Source organism: Rhinolophus sinicus, linkage group LG02 (assembly GCF_036562045.2).
Source record: "Rhinolophus sinicus isolate RSC01 linkage group LG02, ASM3656204v1, whole genome shotgun sequence".
In the NCBI taxonomy this organism is placed as follows: Eukaryota; Metazoa; Chordata; class Mammalia; order Chiroptera; family Rhinolophidae; genus Rhinolophus; species Rhinolophus sinicus.
The window spans coordinates 164105601-164117893 of NC_133752.1; the positions used below are offsets into that span (position 1 = coordinate 164105601).

At 35.3% G+C, this 12293-nt stretch overlaps 1 protein-coding gene across 4 annotated transcripts in view; it reads left to right on the forward strand.

Moving 5' to 3' along the window:
• The window catches only part of LMNTD1 (lamin tail domain containing 1), a 113907-nt gene that overhangs the window by 26042 nt on the left and 75572 nt on the right, over window positions 1–12293 (forward strand). Inside the window, exon 8 of one of the 4 annotated variants that reach the window (XM_019737647.2) lies at window positions 6815–7513. The exons of 2 other annotated variants lie outside the window; for them this stretch is intronic. In XM_019737647.2, coding sequence (XP_019593206.2) covers window positions 6815–6905 — 91 coding nt within the window. In that variant the 3' untranslated portion in view covers window positions 6906–7513. Of the gene's footprint in view, window positions 1–5086; window positions 7514–12293 lie in introns of those variants that run through there. One more of the 4 variants, XM_019737656.2, reaches the window with a different exon arrangement.

Genomic DNA, 12293 nt, shown 5'->3' on the forward strand with positions numbered 1-12293 from the left:
TCTTTCTTTTTTTTTTTTACCCACCCTATTTTGAAAAGTTCCAGGCATCTTAAGATGCCTTACTTCTGTCTTCTAAGAGCTTTCACCCCCATCTGGTGGTATCTTTAGGATTAATCATCAATGTGCCTTCAAAATATTACTGAAGCCATTACTGAGAACAAAGTTTTACTTCATCTATCAGGGAATGAATTCTATATTTCAGTCATCTCCTGAGTCTGATATGTCTGTTCATGGAAAATTGTTCAGGACCAAGTCATTGTTCGGTTCTCATTGGTATTTATGATCATTTGTTGGCAACATGTAATGCTATACACTTGTATAGCATATCACGGTTTTTGCATTATCTTGTTTGAGCTTATGTGGTAGGTAAGGCTGATATTATCTCCATTTTATGATTGAGGACACTTTAGCTCAGAGATATTCAATGACTACCTAAAGTCACTTAAATAGTAAATGGCAGAGTTAAGACTAGAGTCCTAGCCTAAACCCAGTGCTCTTCCACACCACTCTGCCAATCAAGCATTGGAATTTGCTTGTCTTTGTCTTTATTACTTCCCTCCCAACTTGTCTGAAAGGAAAAATACCATACATTTAGAAACGGGACTAGAAAAAGAGATTTTCATTCACACACACACACACAAAAAGTTGGCTACCATGAGAATCTTAAGACTGTTCCATATATTCAAAAAGATTCAAGTCCTAATTACTAAAATTACTAATTTAACAGAGTTCCAATTATTGGTACAAACAACAAATCAAAGTTCAATCTCTGGGGTCTTTGACCACTAATCACATTTCTATGCTACAACTGATTAAAACCATGCAGTTGTACTTGAAGTTACATCTCACATATTCTCTCTTTGCTCAGTACTTTGTAAAGATTGAGTGGGAGTTCTTTTGTGTGACTAATGGACAATGTAGGTAGTGATGCCACAGAATGCTGCAGAAACAGAACTTTCCACAAATTAGAGAATTCTGGGAAGCCCAAGTAATTTCCCTTTGTGTCCACTACCTTCCATATGAACTCCCAGGCTTGCTAGGAGACACTGAGGAATCTATGATAGAGAATAAAGAGGGAAGAAGGAGCAGGGGCAGAAGTGGGACTTGTGACATATCAACACCACTGTTCTCAATAGTATGCAGTTGCTTAGGACTTGGGAAGAAAGCACCTAAGTTGCAAACACAGGATATTAAATTCATAATCAGAAAAAGTTATTATACCTAGGAGTCATTCCTGTATATTATATTAGGACTCCTAATAAAATGGTGGGGATGGACTCCTTCCATGAACTGAGCTATGTTTACACATATCTTACTGTTCTCAGTGATCCAAACTGGACAATCCATATACAGACTGTCCTTCTAGCTCTCCAAGGACCCTTCCCTGGGACCCTGATAAGAACTTCCATAACAGTCTCTCCTTCTGGGGCCATTTCTTTGTGAGTGATGAGTCAGTATTTAATAGCCCAGGAAGGGGGACTAATATTTAATACTCTTTAATGTGAAACCTTCTTAAAGATGGTTTGGAAGTCTTTGGGTTAAGTTTCTTATATCAGCATTCTCTATCTATACTTTCTTATATGTTCCTTCAATCTAAGTACTAATATCTTTTTTCTCTTCGCCCCAAAGTGATGTTTCTAAAATTCTTCAGTCAGTTGACATTGTGTGAATATTTTTTTCTCAACAACTTCATTCCTTCAATGCTTGTCAGCAACCCTGTTCTCTGACTTCCCACACTCACCCTTATGTGTCACACTTAGGTTGTATGGAAGAAGTAAAAAGACCTACAGTCAGGACTTCCCACCCTCCTGGGTCAGAGGTACTCCATAGTTTAAATAAAACTAAATGCCTGTACAATGTCTACAGCTCCATTTCCATAGAGGAGGTATAGAACAAAAACATTTCAGACTGTGAGACCTCCTGCTAAACACTCCTAGAGAAGAATCAAGCCAATTGCACACAGAAAAATGGAGGTTTCTTTTCTTTTCTTTTTACATTTTTATGTGTGTTACTTGGCATATTTTAAATCTAGGGAACATCTTAGATATTCAGAGGAAAAGATAATTAGATATTACTCTATTACCACCAAGAAGGAAATGAAGGACTGAACTAGGAAGAAATACAAAATCTAAACAGACTAATAATCACATTAGCAATGAAATTGAAGCAGTAATCAAAAAACTCCAAACAGATAAAAGTTCAGGACCAGACAGCTTCACAAGTGAATTCTACCAAACATTCAAAGAAGAATTAATACCTATCCTTCTTAAACTATTTCAAAAAAAATTAAAGAGTAAGGAATGCTTCCAGACTCATTCTATGAAGCTAGCATTACCCTGATTCCCAAATCAGAAAAAGACATTACAAAAAAAGAAAATTACAGGTCAATATTCTTGATAAACATAGATGCAAAAATTCTCAACCAAATATTAGCAAACCAGATTCATTAAAAGGATTATACACCATGACCAAGTCAGATTCATCCCAGGGATGCAAGGATGGTTCAATATCCATAAATCAATTGATGTAATACATTACATTAACAAAATAAAGCATGAACACCATATGATCATCTTAATAGGTGCAGAAAAAGCATCTGATAAAATTCAACATCTTTTTATAATCATAAACTCTCAACAAAGTATGTATAGAAGGAACATATTTCAGCATAATAAAGACTATATGTGACAAACCCATAGCTAATATACCCAATGATGAAGAACTGAAAGCTTGTCCTCTAATATTGGGATCAAGTCAGGGATGCCCACTCTCATCACTTCTATTCAACATAGTATTGGAAGTCCTAGCCATAGCAATCAGACAAGAAAAAAAAACCAAAATCCATTCAAATCAGAAAGAAGTAAAACTCTCATTATTTGCAGAAGACATGATACTATATGTAGAAAGCTCTAAATATTCCACCAAAAACTATTACAACAAATGAATTCAGTACATTGCAAGACACAGAATCAATATTCAAAAATCTGTTGTGTTTTTATAAACCAATAATGAACAATCAGAAGGATAAATTAAGAAAACAATCTCATTTACAATTGCAGCAAAAATAATAAAATCCTAGGAATAAATTTAACCAAAGAGGTGGAAGACCTGTACTCTGAAAACTATAAGACATAGAAGAGAGAAATTGAAGACACTACAAAAAAAAAAAAAAAAAGAAGGAAATACCTTGCTGGATTGGAAGGCTTAATATTGTTAAAATGTCTTTACTACCTAAAGCCAAATACAGATTCAATTCAATCCCTATTGAAATAACAATGGCATTTTTCTCAAAACTAAAACAGTATCCTACAATTTATATGGAACCACAGAAGACCCCAACTAGCCAAAGAAATCTTGAGAAAGAACAAAGTGGGAGCTATCACACTCCCTGATATCAAACTATACTACAAATCTACAGTAATCAAAACAGCATGGTACTGGCATAAAAACTGATATATGGATTAATGGAATGGAATAGAGAGCCCAGAAATAAATCCTCACTTACATGGTCAATCTGTGACAAAAGAGGCAAGGATATACAATGGTGTAATAACAGTATCTTCAGTAAGTGGTATTGGGGAAAATGGACAGATACATGCATAAAAAGAAAAAGAAATTGGATCACTTTCTTACACCATATACAAAAGTAAATTCAAAATGAGTTAAAAACTTAAAAATAAGACCTGAAACCATATAAGTCCTAGAAGAAAACACAGGCATAAACTCTTTAACATTACTTTTAGCAGTATTTTTAAATATGTCTCCTCAGGCAAGGGCAACAAAAGAAAAAGTAAACAGATGGGACTACATCAAGCTAAAAAGTTTTTGCTCAGTAAAGGAAACAATCAACGATATGAAAATACAACCTATTCAATGGAAGAAGATATTCGCCAATGACACATCTGATAAAAGGTTAATATCCAAAATATATAAGGAACTTATACAATTTAACACCAAAAACAAAAAATCTGATTAAAAAATGGGCAGAGGATCTGAATAGGCATTTCTCCAAAGAGGACATACAGATGTCCAAGAGACATATGAAATGATGCTCACCATCACTAACTATCAGGGAAATGCACATTAAAACCATAATGTGATATTACCTCACACCTGTCAGAACGTCTATTATCAAAAATACAATAATGGCAAATGTTGGCAAGAATATAGAGAAAAGGGAACCTTGTACACCATTGATGAACTGTAAATTAATGTAGTCACTATGGAAAATAGTATGGGAATTCCTCAAAAAAATTTTAAAAAGAGCTGCCATACAATCCAGTAGAAAGCAACCTAGATGTCCATCAATAGATGAATGGATAAAGAATATGTGATATAGATATAGATATATATGTACAATACATATATAATATATTACATATAATGTATAGTAATATACACACACACACAAAATAGAATACAATTCAGCAATAAAGAATGAAATGACATTTGCAACAACATGGATGGATCTAGAAAGAATTAAGCTAAATAAAATAAGTCAGAGAAAGAAAAATACCATGTGATTTTACTTATATGTGGAATTTTAAAAACAAAACAAATGAATAAACAAAACAGAAACAAACCGATAGATATAGAGAACAACCTGATGGAGGATGGGGGGTGGGAATAAACAAAAAAAAAGGAAATGAAGGGTGTAAACATTTAGAGATGGTTGCCTCAACCATTTTGATCTTCATATTTAAGAGTGGAAGTAAAAAATATCCATGACCAGCTAATGAAATAGTCAAGCTGCTTAGGAATCACAGAACCCTTCACATGATAAATCACCATGAAACTTGTAACTTAAACAAGTGCACATGTTACAGAGTTGAGTTAGAAGGATTTTTAAAAATGAATAATCCTTTTACCTTGGCAAAAGTTGAGGTATCATAGAAATAATTCCTGCCCCCTCCTGTTATTGTCCTTCATCTGTGAGTATGCTCAAGATCTATTTCCAGGTTTTAATTTAAGATTAGTGTGACAGAAAGACTCTGAACATCTCTACTCCATATTTCTATAATGACACAATTTCACCATATTAGTGGGCTGTATTATATTTCACCATACATTTTATTTTTTTGTTCAGGACAGTAATATCCAAGTCCAGAGAACATAAGGATGCCTGACATGTCACAGCCAGCCTTCATTACACAGGAGAGGAAGACAGCAGCAAGCAAGAAAATGGTTTCTTTTAGAAAAGATAATTCTTCAGGACTTTAACCATTTCTTGAAGAAGGAAATAGAGTTTGTGGACAAGTTGAAACATTTGTTTTTTAGGCTGTTAAGAAGAAAAACATTCGTCAAAAGCAAAACCATCAAGAGCTTCATTTTATGCACATGAATTTCCTTTATCACTAATTTTAGTCTTTTATACCCTACCCAACTATTAGGTCTACAACTTCTGTCATTTCTGCAGATGCATTTTCCAAAAGCGCCTGTTTCGGGAATTCTGAATCTTGTGGTCTGTCTGATTTTCTACCCTCGGGATCTGTCTCTTTAAGCATGGATTAATTTAGCTTCCTAATTACTGGCAGTAGTAAGTGAAGTTTCTATGGAGTAACTTCTTGGGAATTTTTAAATTCAACCAAAACAGTTTTATCTTAAAGCTGGTAATACTAGGTACAAAATCCCATGGATAGGAAATGCCAAAGGGCCAGGAATGTTTCCATTAAATAATCTGATAGAGCTAGGTTTTTTAAAAAGCTATTCTCCTTATTCTTTAGCTATCTTATTCTATACTTATGAAGAGTATAGAAGTTTTGAAAATAATGAAATATCCTCATTTTAAATGTTGACTCTCTGTGATCAGAAAGTACGATTGCTTCAGTTTCTGAGAACAAATCCTGTCCATACCTGTAGTCCTGCTTAATTTAATTTAATTTGAGTTGGCATATGTGTATTTATATAGTATGTGCAGGGAGATAGGGCATATACGAACTTGAAATGTGAGCAGGAGTGAGAAAAGTGAGAATTTCCCCCAATATCTATTTTTAAAAATAAAGAAAAGCAAAATAACCCAAAAATCTATCAGTGGTGACCACTGAGTTTTGTTTTATTATATCCAAACACCAAGAGCTAAAAATATTTTACTTTTAAAAAGTCATTTGCCAAAGAACTCAAACATACTTGTATGTTTGTTCACAACATCATTATTCATTATAGCCAAAAGATGGAAATAACACAAGTGTCCATCAACAGATGAATGGGTTTTTTTAATGTGGTATATACATATAATATTATTCATCCATAAAAAATGAAACTCTAATATACGCTACAGCATAGATAAACCTTGAAAACATTATACTAAGTGAAATAAACCAGACACAAAAGGACAAATATCCTGATTCCATTTATCTGAGGTACTCAGAATAAGCAAATCATAGAAATGGAAAGTATAATAGAGTTTACCAGGGGAAAGAGGAATGGGGAGTTATTGTTTAATGGGTACAGAATCTGTTCAGGATGATGATGAAAAGGTTCTGGATATAGCTAGTGATGATGGTTGCATAATATTATAAATATATTTAATGCCACTGAATTGTACACTTAAAAACAGTTTTATGGTAAAAAAAAAAACAACAACAAACAAACACACAAACAAAAACCTCAGTAACATATGATTAGTATTTCCAAGATGAAAAAAAGTCATATACCAGTCTGAGAAAACATACATTGCTTAACAAAATTTCTCTTATACTTTTTTGGTTTTATATAAAAATGATTCACATTAACCCCTGAGTATTGATACAGCATAAATATTTTCTAGTCAGCAGGCCACACTGATAACAGCATTTCCCTTTCTTTGGGCACCTAGGAGTAGACTTGCGCATTTTCAGAAAACTGTCAATAACACCTTCTGCCACTTTGAACTGGTAAGTATGATCTTTGAATCACATGTTGGCTAACTTGTGTAGATTGTTCTGTCTTTTTCATAGTTCCTATAGAAACTGTAGTCATGGTGTTGTGAGGAGACTACAAGGGCATCTGAGAGTGTAGAGTAAAAGTTAGTTTATTCCAGGGCTTATAATTTCTTCCAGCTGTCTCCATTTGTGATTATCGTGTTCACATTGGAAGTATAAATACAACTGAAAGGGCTCTGATAACTATAACCAATAAACAATCTCACCCATGAGAGACTTTGTTCCCAACCTCTTTCCTGCAAAGATCTGTAATAGAAACACTTGAAGAAGTGGCATGTATGCTTCAGGTGTTCCCAATTATTTCCCTCATGAGCACAGGTTTCGTAAATCCAAAATGTGTTTTAGCTCAAGTAGTGTTCCTTATATTTGAATATTGTGTAGTTTCAGGAAAATTTCATCTACATATGTATGAGTCATTGACACTTCATCAGTAACATAATATGTCCTCTGAGCTCTTCTCTGTGATCATTTCTTCTATGGGTGGTCAAAAATATGGTATATCTAAGTATTGCTTGCTTTTATGAAGTGCAAGTTTTGAAATTGTATAATCTTTTGACCTTGCAAGAGAAAGAAATAAATGCTCAGTATTGGGATTTGTAGTAAATTCCTTGTCAGTTACATCACGACAGACTGTTCTAGCATAATGCCTCCCCTATCTTCTTGCTCAAGGATTGTCTGTCTCTCTCTAGAATGTCATAGCTGGGGGAAGATAGACACATCTCCTGGTATAAATCATTAACTACCTAAATGTTAATACTATTTACACAAGCTATTCAGGGATTATAAAGAAAGAATGTGGGTTTGGAGCATTTTGTTTCCCTAAGTTTCTGTGAATGAAAGTGATATGACTGACCCTTTGAGCTTCGTCAGCCTGAGACAGCAGTGAGCTTTACCTTATGTCTCAGAAATTTGACACTTCATTATTATTGCCCTCTGCAAGTTAGAGACAGCAATGTGTTTATAATTACCTTACAGGAATTGTAAGGATTATTTCATAAAGCATTCACGTAATGAGCATTGTTAAATAATATTCACCATTTAGGGAAACAAATTCATCTCCAGGTAGATGAATTAAATGAATTACTATCAAAAAGAAATCCAAAACTTTACCTACTGTTGAATACTCCCCAAAATAGGTAAACATGTTGACCCCTACCCCTGCACATTCTCTCTCTCTCTCTCTCTCTCTCTCTCTCTCTCTCTCTCTCTCTCTCTCTCTCCCTCCCTCCCTTCCCCCCCCCCCCCGTCCCTCCCTCTATGCCTCCCGCATTCCCTCCTCTCTCTCTGTCTTCATGATTTTGGCAGAAACTAATGAAAGATATTGTGAAAGGATAAACATTGTTCTGATGATGAAGTGTTTTTGGTTAATTGCCAATGAGCTTTGAAGAGGAATCCAAATTTTCGGATCAGCATCAGGACAAGAGTTCTTTTAAGGGGATAGATAAACTCCTACTACTCTTGGCACTTTATCCCAAGTCTAAAGAGAGGAGGCATTAGAATCTAACCATCTGAGTGAGTTTAAAATGTGTGGAAACAATATCACTTTGTGCATAAGATAAGTGGTTGCTACTCAATTTTCTATGTTTATGAAAATACTGACTTGAAATATATGTTTGTAGATATATTCATAATATATTCATATTATTTGGAATACCTTATGGGAAAACCAGATACACATATAAATTTTGTTTTATTTTTAGAGGAGTTTTACTTTCCTAATATTTTACTTTTCTTAGACTAAAGACAGTTTCAGTATGTTGAATGCCATAACATTACCAGCCTGTTGTTTATATTCTACCATAGTATCAGAATATGTAACACTTTTGGAATTGTTTGAAAGCCGTATCAGCTGTTCTAAAAGGGGTGTATATGGTCCTGAGAAAGAGGGTAAAAGGTTTTTCTAACAGAGCTCAATATAATTGCTAGGTAGCCAAAGTTTGCCTTACTAGTAGTAGATTGCAAAGGTGAGTAATAGTAACACTCTTCACTGCCTTCTATTTGCACCACATGTCATATTTTATATTAGTCAACTAATACTTAATTTGAGTTTGGGTCTAAAAGGAAGAACATAGTAACCAAGAGCAGAAAGACCATAGGAACTATTTTTCAAGTCAGGGAACTACAAGGGGCTCGGGGATGGGTGTGGGGTGGAGAAGACATCCACTCCCAAGACAGCTCATTCACATGACAGGGAAATGGGTGCTGGCTACATGTTCATATCTGCGTTGGCCTCTCCATAGCAGCTTGGGCAGAGCAAGTGGTTAAGAAATAGGAAGTGGGAGTTACTAGTTTCCTACGATCTGGATACAAAAATTGACAAGTGTCACTCTGCCATGTTCTATTCGTCAAGCAGTTAGTTATAGGGTCTAGATTCAAGGGGAAGAACATAGTTTCCCACTTCTCAAAAAATTTTGTGGCCTTGTTTTAAAACCACCACTATGTGTAAATCACCAAGAAAATACAGACTCCTCTTCAACTGATCTTGCCTTTTTAATCTCAGCTGGGAATGTCTGTCCCAATCTTGGAAAATAAAGTATATCCCCAAGTTCAGTTTGTGGACCTGTCGAATTTCAAAGAGTCACAACAAAACAGACAAGAAACTGTGACCTCCTTATCTTTATTGGGTGTATTGTGAGTTTAATTGAGGCAAAGGAAATCTGTTTGAAATATAGCCATCAAGTAATAATTGGCTTTAGAGATTATAAATTACCTTAATTTCTTCCACCACCTTTCTGGGGCCTCTCAACATCTTTCTTCCTTAAATCTCTAAAATCTATGTGGATTGGCTGCAAATATATCTTGAAGAGCTTATAGTTGTCGTTTAGTTTGTATTTTGCAAGTTTATTTTCTTCCCTGCCATGTGTTCTCAATTACCAAATAATTTTGTGTGTCTATTATACGCCAAGCACTGGAATTTTAAAAATCATGCTTTGTGCCTTTCTGGGTGGGAGTCCTAGACCAGCGGGAAACACACTTGTAGCAAAATAATCAAAGAAATACTATGATAAAGCTAAATGCAAAGTCCTATGTGTCCTTCAGAGAATGAAGAATTCCAGATAGGTACCAGGGAGCTGATTTTAAGAGAAAGGTTAAGATGCTTCTGGCAAAAGGAGAACAGAAAGAATGATCAGCACATATAGCAAGTAAATCGAAAGCATGGGTGGTGTTGAGAAATGGTCATTTATGTTGGTGGGTTTAGAATATGGAATGAAAGAAGGAACAAGGAGATGAGGCTAGAAAGGTGAATGAGGCCAAATCATGAGCTTTGTGTTCTGGGACCAAGTGTTTGACTTTGCCCCATACCTTGAAGGGAGATAGTAATTCCAGATTCTCCTTTGGAATCTGGCAGTACATTAATTAGATAAAGAGAGATGGAGATAGAATTTGTTCTACTGTAATGTGGATATTTTTCTAAGAAACCTCCACTTTTCCAAACTGGCTTTTTATAAGACTTGCTTAAACAAAACAAAACAAAACTTCAATGAGAAAAAAAACATGGAACAGAGCACTTTTAGCTACACATATACAGTTATAAAACCTAAAAACCATTGAGCAAATATGGTATTTGATTACATTTAGCTTTGGTTTCCACGTAAAAGTTTGTCTTTGCTATTAGCATGGGACTCTTAAAATTCTTCTTACCTTCATCATCTACTGTTAAAACAAAGTGTACAAATACTCAACGAAGGCAGGCAAGGTTTATGGGATAGGTGTCTCCACCGCTGCCTGAAATTCAATGTTAAGCCAATATCAATCTGTACAGTGTAACTCATGTTTCCTAATTAATAAATGACATATTGTCCAATCTCCATTATGAAAATATGTTATTGGGAAATTGCCATGTTTAAGGAGCTGGCTCAGGAAGTGAGAAAGCTATCCTATTAATGGGAAAGATTGGAGGTGTGAACCTCAATTTAATAGTTGAATTATCTGAAGCACATGTTATAAAAATTTCAAGTAAAAACTTCACAGAGGATGGAGAGATATACCAATTTTTAAAAGACTTTTGAAAAATATGCTAATAAGATTGGTCAATATGCTTTTCTAAACCTGTCCTATTAGTTTTGCCAAAGTAAAAATTTGTACCACATCACTCATATTACTGTTCAAGACCCTACAATGACTCTTAATCCCCTATAATTTGAAATCTAAACTGAAACCTAAGGTGCACTAAGTCTTCTCATTGTTATCTGGTCACATTATGTCTCTCCCTTCTATATTTTCACAATTACTGTTTCAGTTAGCCCCTTATTTTTATGTAAGTTGTCAATTTCCTAAATGTTCCCAAGGACTCCAGTTATTCTTCTCTCCTCATGGGAAACCCCTAATGTCTCCCAATTGTTGATTGTTTATGGGTTATGCTTCTCCTGAATCTCCTGCTAAATTCTCCATGGGTCCTTCCTGTCTACCTTTCTGCATGTGCTGTCCTTTCTCTGTGTCATGTTACCATCAGGCTGACACCACCCAGAATCCTCCACACCCCAAAACGCTTCCCACTCAAGGCTGTATGTGTCCAGCACACATTGCCTTAGGTCAATAGAGAGGATTTATGTCATTTAGTCTACAGCATACCAAGTAACTTAGAATTGAATGCTTAACACCTCTGTTCTGAAGTCTTTGGGGCATGCCTATCTCTGGGAATGTCTCAAGGACTTTTCCCCCCATAAAAGGCATGTTGCTCCATCAGCCTTCCTTCTTAGCCCTATTTCCTTAGCTTCATAGTCCAGTTCTGACTCTCCATCCAACCCCCCACCACTACATTTGACTTTCCAGTTACTTCCCTAATGGAAAGTTAATCTTTCTGCTGTTTTCAGTTCAAGTCAATCTTCCAAAAGGAACACTGATTTCAGATTTATTAAGCAATGGCTTCCGCACACTACATTATACCCACTGGCTTATTCACTAACCAGCATTTGTTTTTATTAGTATAAAATCCTGAGATGTTATTTGGTCATATTCCCTAATAGCTTCACTTGGAAATTATTTTTATAGAAAGAAAAGGAAAAAAGTTATTGAACACCTACCTCATACCAGCCATTGAACTAGATATGTTAAGTTCTCATTTTATCCTCAGGCAACACTGGGCCCCCAACACCACCATCAGCTGAGTCACAGCTGCTCCATTTACATTGGCCAATGCTCTATGGTTCACCATGGTCATTTGTCAATTTCACCTTCATAAAGGTATGCCACTTTGCTTTTGGACTAGTGCTAGTCAACGATTAATCTATGGAACCATTGCATCACCTGGGAGCTAGTTAGAACTCGATCACCTTAGAATTCATTCTATACCTACTGAACTAGAATCCACATTTTTAACTCTATTCCTAGGTGGTTAGTAGGCACATCAAAGAGAAGCACTAATCTAGAGTA